Source organism: Trachemys scripta, chromosome 2 (genome assembly GCF_013100865.1).
Source record: "Trachemys scripta elegans isolate TJP31775 chromosome 2, CAS_Tse_1.0, whole genome shotgun sequence".
Taxonomy (NCBI): domain Eukaryota; kingdom Metazoa; phylum Chordata; order Testudines; family Emydidae; genus Trachemys; species Trachemys scripta.
Window position 1 is genome coordinate 86,403,223 of NC_048299.1, and position 17,689 is coordinate 86,420,911.

A 17,689-nucleotide genomic window follows, 5' to 3' on the forward strand; every position below is an offset into this window, starting at 1 on the left:
GGGAACATCCCAAATGGAATCTTAGGGACAGGTTCTACCACTCTGTAGCACCTTACTCAGAAGGTAGTCTCACTGATTGATTTCAGTGTGACTACTCATGGAGTAAGGTACTACTCAAAGAAAGGATGGCAGAATCTTGCCCTAAGTGTTTGCCAAATATCACATACTGAGAAATCGGGGAGAGGGGAGAGAATTCATAAGCGGGACTTATGTCCCTAACGTGGCCTCAACCAAAATGTAGATCCTCAGAATACCTGATGAGCTGCCTACATTTCCACTGGCAGAGTCCTAAATTTCTGCCAGTGGACATGCACACAACTGCCTCAGTCTTGACACCACTAGTAGTTTGGCACCTAACTTGCACCTATGCCCAAGGAGGATTCACAAAGTGGACACTGCCTTGATGGCCTGGTCCAGCAGATGTGCTTAGAAGCCAGTTTAAATAGTCAGTGGAGTAAAGCCTTGAACGTCTCATCCCAGGTCGGTGCCCTAGCCCCTGGGTTACAGAGTCAGTCTCTCTCTCTTTCTGGCCCAATGACTATTTAAGTATTTTAGAGAAAGTGGCACAGCTTCAGCAGGAGAGCTTGAGAGACCTGCCCCTCTCACAGTGGGGATTTGAACCTGTGTCCCCCTATACTGCAACTGAGTGCTCTTGTTATTAGGCATGGGGTGGGAGCAGCAGCTCCTCCACCTCAGATTTCTTTCCTGAGGAAGGACTGACCTGGTTTAGGTGCCTAACTCCACAAGAGGATTCATGGCTGTGAATTCCAAGTGGAGGGAACCACTTCATTCAAATCCAGACATAGGTAGCTAATTCCCTTTGATGGGTGGGGTTTACGCCACATCCCTCTTCTCAGCATTTCCTATTGGCAGCGTAGGCACCTCTCCACTTATTGTGCTGGCTTTTGTGAATCTTTTTTAGACACCTAACTCTCCCCATGCATTGTATAGGGAGCCTGGGCGTCCAACTCAGGGCTGTACATTTCACACGGGGTGCCTAAAAGTTAGGCACTGCAATGCTCAGTCTAAGTTCCCCTTGTGAATTCTACCCATTGTAATTTAAATTGCTTATAAGTGTGTTGTTGTTTTTTCCTCTTCTACCTCAGGTTGTCCTTCTGTATGCCTCAACTTATGTTCTGGTTTCACTCAGCATAGACCGTTACCATGCCATAGTTTATCCAATGAAGTTCCTTCAGGGAGGTAGGAGAAATTTTGTACCTTGCTACTGCTCTAGATGTGGCTTTAACATCTTTATTTTGCTAAACAACTTTTCAATGAAAGCAGTGGTATCATGATTAGTGTACTAAGATCCTTTATTCATTCCTGGTCTTGGCAATATTATATTATGTGGAATAAAACTATTTTAAAAAGTGTAAAGGTTTCCCATTATCCTCCAGCATTTTCAGAAAATAATTACTATACACAATGGACAAAAAACTGTCCTTAGTGCAATTCCATTGACTACAGGCATCACAGCAGGGATTAATTTGGACCATTTAATTTAACATATAGTATTTGAATGAGCTTTTTCAATGTAAATAGGTAAAACTGGGAAAATAAATACATTATTAAATACAGCATGAGCTCCTCCAGTCTGGTGGCTCATTATATGAAATTATTGGGGTTGGGGGAGGTTGAGTTTTAACCATCTGTAAAGGGATAGTTCTTTTCCATGATAAGTGACATTCAGAAGGTGTAGAGAGATGTTGGGAATAATTTTATGATTTTTATTAATTTTACAACACCCAAAAGCATGCCGGCTGCTGTACACTACGGAAGGATGTTTCCATACTCAAAGAGTTTACAATATTAAATATGATGTGTTGGGGGAAAGCGGTAGGGATGGGATGAGGTGAGGAAGAACAGGGATTACAGCAGTGGTTGCTTTCTTTAAGATATGCTTTAATCAAAACTCAAATTATTGTACTCATTACAAGTGTCATGGTAAAATTCTCTGGCTTGTGTTATGCAGGAAGTCAAACTGGCTGATCTAATGGTCCCTTCTGGCCTGAAAACAATATCTATGAATCCATCAGATTAGGTAGTTGTGTGATTTAGGCACATGAATAAGATCAAATACCAATCTGAAGTTTATCCTAATATTTGCCCTGTTTAGGCACTTAGGACATTTTCAAAACCAGGGGGCTAAAATTCAGCTCCAGTGGGCAGATTTTCAAAAGTACTGAGCAGCCAGCAGTTCCTGCGGAAGTTAAGGGGAGCTGTTGGGTGCTCAACATTATTTAAATTCTGACCAGCTATTTGAGGGCCTAACTGTGGAGCAGGTGAACCTCACTGCCAGTGCCACAGCATCTTCATTTGTGAAACAGAAAGAGCAGTAGTCATTAGACTTCCTCCTCGGGTTAGGGGTTTAATGGTGACGAATTTATAACTTAATCTTCGTAGATATATAAATAGCTACAATACAGGCTTCATATTATAGCAAATTATTTACATTAAAGAATTAATCCCATATCATAGCTATCTTTTCCTTTCCTTCCATGAGGAGGGTAGTATTCTTTGTCCCATGCAGAGTTATCCTTGACATGCCCAATCAAGTTCTCTCTGTATTTGATATAATACCCTTGATGCCAAGGGCCGCAGAATAATTTATCAGATTGAAAAGGAGCAAGCCTATTTTTTTCAGACTTGTTGCTAATGACCTATTGAGGTCCAAGTTTTGCATGCTGCCTTACTACGTCTACACTGCAACGGAAGCCTAGGCTCAGACTCAGGCTTGAGCACAAAGCTCCTTTCTGTCTACACACCTCTCTCAAACTCAGGCTCAGACCCAGGATCCTAGGAGTGCATGAGGTTGGAGGGTTTGAACCGGAGTCATGAGAAGACTCAGTGTTCATACCCTATTGCTTTGCAATGTAGATGCAGTCCTCTCCACCCCCGACTTGGGAGTTCACTAGAAGTATCCCACAATCCCATGGGCCAATTTCCTTTGTCCTCTCTCCTCCCCCCCAGATCCCCCGCCCAAGAGCCACCAATTGACTCCAGGGAAAGGGAAGCAAACCCCCTCCCTTGTAGTGCAGTAGCTCAGTGAATCAGCATTTAACCCTTCTATTTTATTCTGACTGCCAAGCTGCAAACACACCTTGGGAGAGCCTTCTGAATTTACAATGGACACAAATGAGAAGAAGTCCTTTGCAAAGCATGCTGCTTCATTCAGGTGCATGGCCAGATTTTTGTTAGTCAGTGGTATGTAGGGTGACCAGATAGCAAGTGTGAAAAATCGGGACGTGAGTGGGGGGTAATAGGTGCCTATATAAGAAAAATCTCCAAATATTGGAACTGTGCCTATAAAACCAGGACATCTGGTCACCCTACTGGTATGATGCCAGCCAAATAGTGAATTTTAGTAAGAGAATCAGGAGTGACCACATGCATACCAGCAAATAGCAAAGAAGCAGGCAAAGGAAAAGAAGTATACTTAACATCCTTTGTGAAGGAGTTCAAGATCTAGTGCTAGACCAGAGACTATGGTTACTAACATCAGGTTAGGACAGGAAAGTGCTTTGAAAAAGGTTGTGCTTGGCACGTCCTTTACAAAAAATAGTTTTGACAGTAAGATAAGTGTTTTACTCTCACTTTGCATGGGTGTTAATGACTAGAGAAGGTGCAAGACAGTGGAAAATCAAGTCCCGCCCATAGCCTAACCCCAACTTTTACTCTATACACAACATCTAATTCAATAACAAAACACATCAGAAATAATAAAACATGCAATAAAGAATGGTAGGATAATGATCATCTAGAATCAGACCTTTTAAACAGTTCTTTCATATTTAGAGAGCTGTTCAAACATTATATAATTAATCCTCAACAACTTGGCGTATTCAGTAAGTGATACTGTCTCAGTTTTAGACAGGGAAAATGGAGCTGAGACACAATGTGACATGATCAAAGCCATAAAGAGTCACTGTCAGAGCTGGGATTAGAATTTATAAGTTTGAAATTCCCAAGTTCTGTCCATGACCACTACAATACATCCAAATCTCATTTTAAACCAGCAAAGTCATGATTTTATTTTTTGTAAAAGAAAAGTTTCTCAAATCTGTCAATTAAAACATCCTATTCAGAGACAGGTTTTATTTATACTTTACATAGTCTAATTATAGGATACACCAGCCACGAGGCACTGGAGCATTTACAAAAAACAAGAACACATGTAAGGCAGCTACCCTATACTGGCCTGTTCACACAGAAATTTCTAGGTCAAGTTTAGTGGTGCTTTGAGCAGTGGCGGATTAGCCACTGGGCCAAGGGGGGCCCGTGCCCAGGGGCCCTGGCCAATTGGGGCCCCTGGAAAAATGGGCACCCCACACCATGACCCGCTCTGCCTAGTGCTCCTGCCGTGGAGTGGTTTCGGGGTACAGGGGCATGCCCTGCTCTGCCTGCTGGTGCTCCTGCTAGGGAGAGGGAGAAGCCCCCGTGCCTCGAACCAACTCCCCGACAGGAGCATTGGGTGGGCGGGACAAGCCCCTGCACCCTGACTCCATTTCCCCAGCAGGGGGGAACTGCAGGCAGAAGGGGTGGGGAGGGGCCCCCACTTTCTCTAGCCTAGGGCCCACAAACCCTAATCTGCCTCAGGCTTTGAGCATGAGCTAGCTGGCCCATCAGGGGTTGTGGGTGGAAGCGCAAGCGTTAACGACACTGGAGCTAGTATTACAGTGGGGACACAGCTACTCTGTGCAACTAATCTAAACACTGCAAAACAACACGTGAGCTGCACAATGGAATTGCTCTCACTTGAGCTAGGCTAACTTAAGAGTTGGCTTGAGTGATCCACACCAGTCTTAACACTCCAGTTAAGACAAGCCCTCAGAGAAAGACTGTGAAACAAGCCCTGCCATGTACTCCAAAAGCACAAGGTCTGTTGGAGCCAGGGGCAAGGAAGAAAATTCCAAAGCCTCTTAATAGAAATTTTCATTAATGGCAAACAAAGGAAAAAAATTATAATACAAAAAACAAGCAAGAGACATGAATTTCTCAGAACGCTACTTTAATTTGTAATTAGGAGGTTTTTAAAAGGAAAAGAAAAATAATGTCACTGATGTGCATTGAGCAGGATCTCGCATGATCACATCAGAACTCTGGACATAAACCCTTTACATCACATAGCACCTTTCATGCCTTAATTTCAAAGTTCTTCAGACATAGCAGACCAGACTCTGATGTACCTCCAGCATGAGTGTCTCCATTGATTTCAGAGGGACTACTTGAGTAAGATGCTGCTTGTGGTAATTAAGGGTATTAGAATCTGGCCATAATTAAACACATGTGATGCCTGTGCACACACACCTACACCCTGCCTTAGCGAGGGACAACAGTTAAGTATTATTGGACTCATTTTACAGGTGGATATACTGAGAAAAACTGGTTATAGAGGCTGCACGGGGCCAGTAAGAAATTCTATGGGAGAGCCAAAAGTTAGAGCTTCATATTCCTAGCTCCTTATTCTAATATTTTAGCCACTAGACAACCTTGCTGCCTCAGTTCTTCATTGCAAATAAGCAGTTCCTATAGAAATCTGAGATAAAGACCTTGAAGGTTATCTAGCCTATTTTTCTGCCAGTTCAGGTTTTTCTCTAGAATTTTTTCTAGCACTTTGCCTAGTCGAGTTGCAAACATTTGGACTTTCAACCTCATCTCCTGGTTAACTGAAAGATCTGTCAGGAGATGATTCCCAATATGTACCCTCAATTTTCTTTTCATTAAACGTAATTGTTATCACTCAGTATTTCTTTACATAATCCTTCTCCCTGCATAATATTTACCTCCTTCATCTAACCCTCTTGTTTATCTAAATCAGTGGTTTTCAAACTGGGGTACACGAGCTCTCAGCAGGGTGTACACAAGAAAAATCCTATAATGGCAGACAACGTATTTTATTTAGAAAGACTTGGCAATCTAATCGTAGATATAGTACGACACTATCTCAGATGGGGGTATGCAGCAGATCGGTAGCTCTCAACCAGAGGTCCGGGGCCCCCTAGGGGACCTCGAGCAGGTTTCAAAGGGGCCTCCAAGCAAGGCCAGCATTAGACTCACTGCGGCCCAGGGCAGAAAACCGAAGCCTCACCGCATGGGCCTGAAGTCCAGGTCCCTGTGCCTTACCACCCAGGACTGAAGCTGAAGCCTGAGCAATGTAGTTCATGGGGCCCCCCATGGCATGGGGCCCCAGGCCATTGCCCTGCTTGCTATCCCTTAACGCCGGCCCTGGCTTTTATATGCAGAAAACCTGTTATTGTGCCACAGGTGGGCTGTGGAGTTTTTATAGCATGCTGGGGGGGGGCCTCAGAAAGAAAAAGGTTGAGACCCTCTGGAGTAGACAACATTTGAAAAGGGGTATGCAACATAAATGTTTGAAAACCACGGATCTAAATGTTACGGATCTCCTCAAAGCACTTTAGATAATCAAGCTTCTATTGTGCTGATCATGTGTAATATTTAAAAGTAAGGGTAAATATTATAGCTGATGTTGGCTGCCGCAAATTTTTTTTTAAATGCTTCTATTTACTTGTATAGTGCTCTTTTAAAATGATTGAGCTTCAAGGAGTATAGATTTTAAAAATAGCCTCCTGCTGGGCACAATTTAATGGGATTTTCTACTTCAGCATACAATCAGTCATCTGGGGATTTAGACCAACACTTGTCAAAATATCTGAGTACCCAGGCAGTATGAGATATGATTTTCCCATTGAACTTTCTACCTGCAATCCTCCAGCATTCTCAGTAAGTGAGATCCTTGGCTGCAGTAAGTCAGTGTAGCTCCATTGACTAGCTGGCCCACGCTCTCAAAATTCAGTATCTACATCTTGCAGTGCTGGTTAAAGTCATAAGAACATCCTTCCTCTGTCACCTGCAGGGCGAAGGCTTCTTTTGTTTCTGACATGCCATCATGTTGACCTCAACCTTGCTTTGCCCAGACAAGTGGGCACTTCTGCACAAATTCATACCATCCTTGTTTGAAGAAACTTCTTTGTCTAGGTGGTATCTCTCAAAGCTTATATTTCTGACTTGTTGCCAGTGACCTGGGTCTTTGACAGAGCACTTGACTTCTTGATCAACTGACTTCTGTTACAACAGTAACAAAGAAATCAAAAAATTCAGTCATAACATTAGCTGACAAGCTCCTTCCATTTTCAGCATCTGCCTGGAAATTAGAATTCCCCCCTACCCATCCTTCCTTTAGGCTGATGTATATGTCCAAAGAAACATCACAGAAGGGCCAGAAACTATGCTAACAAAAATCTGTTTGGATTTGTTGAACAGAAAGGCAGGCGAAAGTTCTCATCATGGTGGCATGGAGCCTCTCTTTCCTGTTTTCGATTCCGACTCTGATTATATTTGGGAAACGGCAGCTATCCAATGGGGAAGTGCAGTGCTGGGCCCTCTGGCCTGATGACTCCTACTGGATACCCTACATGACTGTGGTCGCTTTCCTGGTATATTTCATTCCTTTGATTATCATCAGGTAAGGACCCGGTAGGGATACTATACACAATGGATACCTGCTGAAAACAGCTAGCTGGCAGGTGTGCAGGCAGTTTTTAAAACTAATTAATTTGGCATTTGTTTTATATAAATGTTTTATCCTAAACGGATTTGATATAACTGATCCAGAGTAGAACTCCATACTTGTCCATTTTATTAACGGGTCTCTCCTACTGTATGAGCCCCTGCACTTAATATTGCATAAAAGTTGCCAAGAGTAATAGTTATCAACATTTATCTGGACAAAAATAGAATCCACAAGTGGATGACTCTCCATAACTGTAGGCTTTTTAAAGGACTCTTTATCATATGCTGTTTCCCTTGATATTTATTGAAGAATATTTTTAATAAAAGAACAGAAACGGCATTTACTCTAGTTCCCCTGAAACTTAGGGAGTGAGGACACTTTCAATTTCATGTCAGTGTATCAAAAAATTGATTACCAGTAGAGGTAAGGAAGTTTTCTTCCCTCCTCCCCCATGATAGTATTGTACAATTGGGTGCATAATAATAAATAAATACAATTTTATACTCTACTTGTAGATCACCGTCCACCCGCGGATCTCAAAGTGCTTTAAAAACATGAATGAATTAAAATTTTTCTAACGTTCCGGTGAGGTAGGTAATTATTATTCCCATTTTGCAAGTGGGGAAAAATTGAGCCACAAAAAGGTTATGTGACTTGCCCAGTGTCACACGGAAAGTCTGCAGCAGAACATGGATTTCCTGATAGCCCAAACTGCACTTAGGGGATTGGAGAGGCAAGATTTGAGAGGTCTAATGCCTTCCTGTGAGGCATCTGCCATTGGTCATTGTTAAGGACAGAATACTGGAGTAGTTGGACTATTGGTTCATTTCTACATGGCAAGGATAAATGTAAATATTCTGTTGTAAACTACATACTTTCTGGACTGAGACTAGACTAAAGTAATGGCTGCATCACTCCCAACATGCAATGCAAGGGAGACACAGCATGCAAACTACATAAATTTCAATAGCTCTCGTGTGACCATTCATTACGTAATGGATCATCATGGCAAATCCCAAAGGGACGTGCCTCCTTGAAGCTCAAGGATCAACCAGATTGATCTCTGGCTAACTCCTTACGGTGGGCTGGCTAGTTATTCAGTCTGTCTGTAACACCGGCAATCTTATCATGCCACTGAAGCCTTTTGCAGCCCATGTGATCACCAGCTGTGTAGCAGCATCTCTTGATGCACATGCTTTGCAAGTCATTGGTCTTTCATTCCAATCTCTGTACTAAGAAAGCTACTGAAACCAAACCAGTGCTGATGGAGGCAGCATTGATACAGAGTTTATATAACTGTGGTTCTATAGATCTGCAGCTTTATTGCAAGCTTGATGTCACAATGTCCCCACAGAGGCCATAGAAGGTCCAAAATATGGCAACAGCTTCTGTTATACGAGCGTCTACATTTTGCAAGCATCCTCCAGCACTGTCTATGATTCTGCCCAAGTACTTGATAGTTGCCACCAGCTCAATGTCCCATCCAGAGAGTTAACATTGGAGCTAGAGGCTTCTTGATAGCAATGGCCAGGAACTCTGTTTTATTCTGATTAATAACCAGACAAATGCACGCTGCTTCTTGCCCACCCAAATCCACCATCCGCTGCAATGATTTACCAGACGAGCCAACAAGACACTATTAACATAGTCAGAATTTGAAAGCAGAATGGTATTCAGCGCAATGCCAACAGCTGCCTCCTCAAACTTATGAATCAACCAATCAGTGCAGATATTGAACAACTGTGACAAAACACAGTCTTGCTGAACTTCCATGGAGACAGGAAACCACATGGTGTATCTGCCTCTGTCTCAGACACAGCCTTCTGTTCCATTGTAGAGCTCTATCAATAACACTATTTCTACGCATGCAGAGTTGTCTCTGCAGAGCCACAAACATACTCAATGCCCTGAATCAAAGGCCTGACAGAAGTCTATAGAAAGAGCTGAATTTAGTAAGCCATGCACAGCAATGGCAACAAGAGAGCATTTTGAGAAGTGAATGGGTCCATCACTGTGAAGTTCATGGGGATGGATATTTATTGACATGGCAAATTCCTGCGTTTGCTCTTCAAAAGCAAATGGTTTCAGGACAAAGGTGCTTGTTAAGGATCGGCTCTCCCATTCAATGGGAATAGGATCAGGCCTTACATGTATTTGCTTTACAGGACTATTCCTGGGTCAAGTGTTTCATTTTTTATTACAATGTCTCATGCTTTAAGTTAGGACTGATTCTCATCTCACATTGGTTTTACTATAGCGTAACTCCTTTTATTTCAGTTGAGTTACTCCTGCTTTACATCCATGTAAATGAGAAGAGAATCAGATACAAAGTTGTTCCTTTCCATTTCACTTGCAGTAATCACTGGGTGTAAGGCCCGTGTTATACAGCAGGTCAGATTGGGGTGGGGGGACAGGTTAAGGCCAGAGGAAACTTCTGTGATTATCTGAACAGGATATTTCAGCCATTTATGGCCTGGAAGCAATGAAGATGAAACAAATAAAGTATCATCTGGGAAATTGGATAGTGACTAAGGGGTGCCCTATTTGTTAGAGAAATAGGAAAGCAATTTTGTAGGACAATATTTCTGTAATTAACTATACTGCTATATTAGCTATCTGATCTGGTTGGAAAGGCAGAGCAGCAAGCTAGTTGGCCTGAATGGTGAACCATTAACATTGTGTATTGAAGCAATCTGAGCAAGCAACTGGAGAGCCCCAAATGTAATTTGAAGTGATTCAATCTAATAGCTCAGAATCTCTTTAAGCAAGGAAATAAATTAAGGGTACATCTACACTGCAATAAGAGATTTGCGACATGGCTATTACTAGTTCATGCTTCGGGGCTCTAAAATTGTAGTATAGACATTTGGGCTCAGGCTGGAGCCCAGGATCTGAGACCCCACGGTGACACTGCACCCCATGTTCTTCACAGTAATACTATTATTATGATATGATTAGGTAATAAATTATGATGCAGTTTGTACAAGTCAGGTCATGTGAGGTGTCATTGGAAAAATTATGATTTGCTGAATATGATTATCCTATTTGTATGCATGTATCATTTTTGTATCTAAAGTTAGGAATATTGACTATGTATCTGTATTTCAATCATGCTTACTCTGGGTGAGACCCACAACTAGCCTTTCTAGTACAAAATTGAAGAAGCCAGACAGTGCTGATGGCCCATCAGGAAAGACAATGGACGCTGGAAGAACTTAACCTTCCTGAGAATACTCCAGAGAGCCTGTAAGTAATGGCTGCTACGACTCAGCAAGGTATGCAAGGACATGTAACCAGGCCACGTGACTCTGGACCCCAACTTGGGATGTCAGGTTTTTTTCCACAAACTGAGTTTCGGACAAAGGGTTCCGGCCATATGCTAAAGCTATATAAGGCAGGGAGTGGTATCATCTGTTGTACTTCACTCCCCACACAAGGAGACTCCTGGAAACACCCGAGGAACAAAGTCTGAACTGGGGGAAGTGCTGGACCCAGACTAAAGAGATTTCTAGCCTGTGTATGAAAACCTGGGGATTACAAGCTGTAAAGCAGGGGTTCTCAAACTGGGGGTCGGGACCCCTCTGGAGCTTTGAGATTATTACATGGGGGGTCGTGAGCTGTCAGCCTCCACCCCAAACCCCGCTTTGCCTCCAACACTTATAATGGTGTTAAATATATTTAAAAGTGTTTTTAATTTAAAAGGGGGGTCGCACTCAGAGGCTTGCTAGGTGAAAGGGGTCACCAATACAAAAGTTTGAGAACTACTGCTGCAAAGCAAGTGTAGCTTGTGCCTTAAGAAACTGCAGCCTTCTTGTATCATCAGCCAGGATGAGAATTTGCTAATTCATATCCTATCTTTCTAGTATTTTAGGCTTAGTTTGCTGTTTTTGTTAATTTACTAGGAAATCTGTTTGCTATCACTTAATCTTTTGTAGTTAATAAACTTGGTTTTGCTTTACCTAAACCAGTGAGTTTGAGTGAAGTGCATGGGAAATCATAGCTCAAGGGGCAAAGGCTGTTGTATATTCCTTTCCACATTGAGGGGAGGCAAACTCTATGAGCTTACACTGTACAAATCCCTGTGCACTGCAAGACAGTAAAATTTTGGGTTTATGCTCTGGAGGGGGTGCGTGCCTGGGGAGCTGAGAGTTACCTTGGCTGTAGCCTTTCAACTGTTGCTTCATGTAGTGGCTGGTCAGAGAGCCTGTATGTAACTGTAGCTGGCTGTGTCCCTACCTGTGTGAATGCTGGTGGAAGTGTAGGGCTGGGAGTGGGTCTGAGAGAGGTGGGTCACAGGGCTCAGTGGTAACCCCAGTTCTATGTGGCATCCCAGGGGAGAACTCATCTCAGAGCCCAGGATCTGAGACCCCACAAAGAGGGTGGATCTCAGAGCCCACACTCCAGCCTGAGTCAGAATGTCTATCCTATTTTTAGCCCCATAAGCCCAAGTCAACTGACCAGGGCTTTGAGACTTGGTACCGTAGGTTCTTTTATTGTGGTGTGAACATATCCTAATGTCCCTCAGGTGGAGAAGTAGGAAGAATGTACAGTAAGTCACCCAAAGGAGAGTATGGGGCCAATCATCATGGATACTAGAAGTTGGTTAGGTGGCTAGTAACAGAAGTGAGAGAGAGAAGACCCTGAAAAAGAGCAGAATAGACACAGGCTGAGTGTTTTATGAATTAGAGGTTGACTCATACTCTACTTCTCTCCTGTAAATTCAGAGCTTCTGGCCTACCTAGCCAAGGCTGGATACAGCCTTAGACCTAAGCATTTTTGTTCCTTATGTTTTTGAACTTGAGTCAATTTTCTAATACATTTTCCTTTATTTAAGTATACTTCTGGTTTTAGTCTGCTTTGAGGGATATTCCTTGTCTATCCCCAGGAGAGATCATTGATTCCTTAGCCTCAGAGGCTAAGACCAGTATAGGTTCATGGCTAAAGGTACAGCTCAGGTAGTCCTTTCCCATAAGACACTGTTAACGTTGTGATTCTAGTCTACCTAAAGCCTGGGGAAACCACTAAAGAATGGGGAAGAGAAACATTAAATAGGCTCCCTCAATACCACAAATACATGGTTAACTTCTATTCACTATTATTTTGGATATACATAGAGTGACTAGACAGATGGAATTTCCAGAGCTACAGAAGCTATTTAACCTCAGACACAGACCCCTACCTGTGAGTGAAAGAAGCAGCTCCACCATATGAAGAGTGAGTTTGTCCTATGTGAAATTATCCAGAGAAGTGTGGTGTTAGACACACAATCTAGACCACTGCTGCTGATCTAGACATTGAACCACATTTCTTAACAGCCTTGAAAATGCCACAGGTAGCAGTATGGAGTGTAGCTGTAGCCATGTCGGTCCCAGGATACATAGCAGTAGGTTCTCCTGGCTGGTGGAGCCAGTCTTTGTTGTTTTGCTTCGTTTCTTTTATTGTCTTCTGGAATAAATATTCCAAGAGGGTTTCTTAGTTGTCTCTGTCCCTCATTAAGTTAATAGAAAAGCACAGTTGTGGCAACATGAATTGGTGAGTCATCCTATATGACATGACAGAAGAGCTATTGTGTTTGTGTTTCTCTCAAACAGGGCCGGCTCTAGGCACCAGCAAAACAAGCTGGTGCTTGGGGCGGCACATTTTTAGGGGCAGCATTCTGGCGCGGGCCATGCCACCCCTAAAAATGTGCCCCGGCCGCCCTAACTCACCTCCGCTGCTGCCGCTCGCGTGCTGCTGCTCGCCCTCCCTCCCAGGCTCTCAAACCCGGGAAGAAGGGGGAGATCGGGAGCGGCCGTGGCGCGCGAAACAGCTGATTCGCGCGCCGCGGCCGCTCGGGATCTCCCCCTCTCTCCCGGGTTTGAAAGCCTGGGAGGGAGGGGGAGCAGCGGCGCGTGAATCAGCTGTTTCGCGCGCCGCGGCCGCTCGGGATCTCCCCCTCCCTCCCTGGTTTGAGAGCCTGGGAGGGAGGGGGAGACCCCGAGTGGCCGCAGCACACGCGCTGCTTCTCCCTCTCCCTTCCTCCCTCCTAGGCTTGATAGCCTGGGGGGAGGAGGCAGGGTTGGGGATTTGGGAAAGGGGCGGAGTTGAGGCGGGGCCGGGGGTGTAAGAAAAAAATGGGGCGGCCAAAATTGTTTTCGCTTGGGGCGGCAAAAATCCTAGAGCCGGCCCTGCTCTCAAACAATTCTCATTAGGCCTGGTCTACACTACGACTTTAATTCAGATTTAGCAGCCTTAATTCGAATTAACCCTGCACCCGTCCACACAATGACGCCATTTAATTTGAAATAAAGGGCTCTTTAAATCGATTTCTGTACTCCACCCCGACGAGCGGAGTAGCGCCAAAATCGATTTTACCATTTCGAATTAGGGTTAGTGTGGCCGCAATTCGATGGTATTGGCCTCCGGGAACTATCCCACAGTGCACCATTGTGACCGCTCTGGACAGCAATCTGAACTCGGATGCACTGGCCAGGTAGATAGGAAAAGCCCCGGGAATATTTGAATTTCATTTCCTGTTTGCCCAGCATGGAGAGCACAGGTGACCACAGATAGCTCATCAGCACAGGTAACCATGCAGGCCGATAATCGAAAAAGAGCACCAGCATGGACCGTACGGGAGATACTGGATCTGATCGCTATATGGGGAGAGGATTCAGTGCTAGCAGAACTTCATTCTAAAAGATGAAATGCCAAAACTTTTGAAAAAAACTCCAAGGACATGATGGAGAGAGGTCACAATAGGGACTCAGATCAGTGCCGCGTGAAAGTCAAGGAGCTCAGACAAGCCTATCAAAAAACAAAGGAGGCAAACGGTCATTCCCCCACCTGTGACTGTGGATTCCGGGTCGGGGATAGTCTCATCAGCTACACCTGAGGATTCTGCGGATGGGGAAGAGGAGGAAGAGGAGGACGATGAGCTTGCAGAGAGCACCCAGCACTCCGTTCTCCCCAACAGCCAGGATCTTTTTCTCAGCCTGACTGAAGTACCCTCCCAACCCTCCCAAGCCAGTATCCAAGACCATGACCCCATGGAAGGGATCTCAGGTGAGTTTACCTTTTAAAATATAAAACTTGTTATAAAAGCAAGGGTTTTTAATGATTACTTTGCTCTGAGGACTTGGGATGCATTCGTGGCCAGTTCAGCTACTGGAAAAGTCTGTTAACGTGTCTGGGGATGGAGCGGAAATCCTCCAGGGACATCTCCATGAAGCTCTCCTGGAGGTACCCCAAAAGCCTTGCCACAAGGTTTCTGGGCAGTGCAGCCTTATTCCGTCCTCCATGGTAGGACACTTGACCACGCCATGCTTGCAGCAAGTAATCTGGTATCATTGCCTGACAAAGCCTGGCAGCGTATGATCCCGGTGTTTGCTGGCATTCAAGCAACATCCGTTCTTTATCTTGCTGTGTAATCCTCAGGAGAGTGATATCGCTCATGGTAACCTGGTTGAAATACAGGAACTTAATTAAGGGGACAGAGATGGCTGTTCCTACTGGGCTGTTTGCCTGTGGCTGAAAAGAAATCCTTCCCTGCAGTTAGCCAAGCGCAGGGGGGGGGAATTGGCCCTGAGCTTTTCGCGTTTGGCTAGCAGGGATCTTCCCTGTTACCAGCCACGCGGTGGGGGGAGGGGCACAGCGATCATCCCAGAGAATTAATGGCGGGAGGGGGGGCGGGGGGGTTAGTTTGGTTCCTGCAGGTATCTTCCCTGATACCAGCCACGCGGTGGGGGGAGGGGTACAGCGATCATCCCAGAGAATTCATGGTGGGAGGGGGGTCGGGGGGGGGTTAGTTTGGTTCCTGCAGGTATCTTCCCTGATACCAGCCACGTGGTGGGGGAAGGAATAAAGCGATCATCCAGAGAATTGGATTGGGGGGTGGTTAGTTTGTTTTCTGCTGCTGCTGAATGTTAACAGAAAAACCGCAGCACTCAACGGGCTTTGCTTGGTATGTGGGAAAGGAGGGCGTAGAAGCCGAAAGACAATGGCTTACCATGGCCGCATGCAAGCCGAATTCTGTTGCCCGGACCTGTGATCTCTAGCAGCAAAACCACAGGCACTCAGTATTAAGAGGCAAAATGCGACCTTGCACAGAAATCACATGTGCTATGTAATGTGAATAGTGTTGGTCACCATGAAAGAGTATAAGCATTGTTCTGCAAAATGTATCTTTTTAAAAAATTCTCTCTTTTTTCCCCTCCCTACAGCAGCTGCAAATTCTTCAAGCCTCCCTCCTCCGTCCCGAAGGCTATCACAGATAAGGCGTCGGAAAAAGACGACGCGAGACGAGATGTTTGCAGAAATCATGGAATCCACCCGCAGTGACAAAGCTCATCTGAATGAGTGGAAGGACACGGTTTCAAAGTATAGGAAAGAAGCCAGTGAACGTGAGGACAGGAGGGACCAACGTGAGGACAGGAGGGACCAACGTGAGGAGAGGAGAGACGCTCGAGATGAGAGGTGGCGGCAGGAAGATCAGAGGATGCAGGATGCAACGCTGGGGCTGCTGCGTGAGCAAACAGACATGCTCCAGCATCTGGTGGAGCTTCAGGAATGGCTGCAGGAAAACAGAGTGCCGCTACAGCCCCTGTATAACCCCCATCCCTCCTCCCCATGTTCCATATCCTCCTCACCCAGACGTGTAAGAACGCGGGCGGGGGGGGGAGGCTCCGTACACCTTCCCATTCCACCCCAGTGGACAGCCCAAGCAAAAGGCTGTCATTTTTTTAACCTTTTTTTAGTGGCTTTTTCCTTCCCATCGATCCTCCTCCCAAACCCCACCCGGGTTCCCTCCCTCTTTTTATAATCTATTAATAAAGAATAAATGATTTTTAAATGATAGTGACTTTATTTGGTTTGAAAGCAAGCTGGGGGAAGGGGGAGGGTGGGTTCCTTACAGAGAATGAGTCAATAAAGGGGGCGGGTTTTCATGAAGGAGAAACAAACAGATATTTTACACTGTAGCCTGGCCAGTCATGAAACTGGTTTTCAAAGCTTCTCTGATGCACAGCGCTTCCTGGTGTGCTCTTCTAATCGCCCTGGTGTCCGGCTGCGCGTAATCAGCAGCCAGGCGATTTGCCTCAGCCTCCCACCCCGCCATAAAGGTCCCCCCCTTACTTTCACAGAGATTGTGGAGCACGCAGCAAGCAGAAATAACAATGGGGAGATTGGTTTGGCTGAGGTCTGAGCGAGTCAATAACGATCGCCAGCGACCTTTTAAACGGCCAAATGCACATTTTACCACCATTCTGCACTTGCTCAGCCTGTAGTTGAACAGCTCCTGACTCCTGTCCAGGCTGCCTGTGTATGGCTTTATGAGCCATGGCATTAAGGAGTAGGCTGGGTCCCCAAGAATAACTATTGGCATTTCAACATCCCCAACAGTTATTTTCTGGTCCGGGAAGTAAGTCCCTTGCTGCAGCCCTTTAAACAGAGTAGTGTTCCTGAAGACGCGAGCATCATGAACCCTTCCCGGCCAGCCCACGTTGATGTTGGTGAAACGTCCCTTGTGATCCACCAGTGCTTGCAGCACCATTGAAAAGTACCCCTTGCGGTTTATGTACTGGGTACCCTGGTGCTCCGGTGCCAAGATAGGGATATGGGTTCCATCTATCGCCCCACCACAGTTAGGGAATCCCATTGCAGCAAAGCCATCCACTATGACCTGCACATTTCCCAGAGTCACTACCTTTCGTAGCAGCACCTGAGTGATTGCTTTGGCTACTTGCATCACAGCAGCCCCCACAGTAGATTTGCCCACTCCAAATTGATTCCCGACTGACCGGTAGCTGTCTGGCGTTGCAAGCTTCCACAGGGCTATCGCCACGTGCTTCTCAACTGTGAGGGCTACTCATATCTTGGTATTCTGGCATTTCAGGGCAGGGGACAGCAAGTCACAAAGTTCCATGAAAATGCCCTTACGCATGCGAAAGTTCCGCAGCCACTGGGAATCATCCCACACCTGCAACACTATGCGGTCCCAGCAGTCTGTGCTTGTTTCCCTTGCCCAGAATCGGCGTTCCATGGATAGAACCTGCCCCTATTAACAACATGATCTCCAAAGCACCGGGGCCCACGGTTTGACAGAATTCTGTGTCCGTGTCCGTGTCCATGTCCTCATCACGCTTGTCGCTGCGCTGCCGCCACCGCTGCCTCCTCGCCTCA

General features: G+C 45.3%; 1 protein-coding gene across 1 annotated transcript in view; it reads left to right on the forward strand.

Annotated features, from left to right (window-relative positions):
• The window catches only part of NPSR1 (neuropeptide S receptor 1), a 103,804-nt gene that overhangs the window by 54,671 nt on the left and 31,444 nt on the right, over positions 1-17,689 (forward strand). The window contains exons 4-5 of the mRNA XM_034761177.1: positions 1,107-1,200; positions 7,282-7,483. Of these exons, the coding sequence (XP_034617068.1) occupies positions 1,107-1,200; positions 7,282-7,483 (296 nt within the window). The remainder of the gene's footprint in view (positions 1-1,106; positions 1,201-7,281; positions 7,484-17,689) is intronic.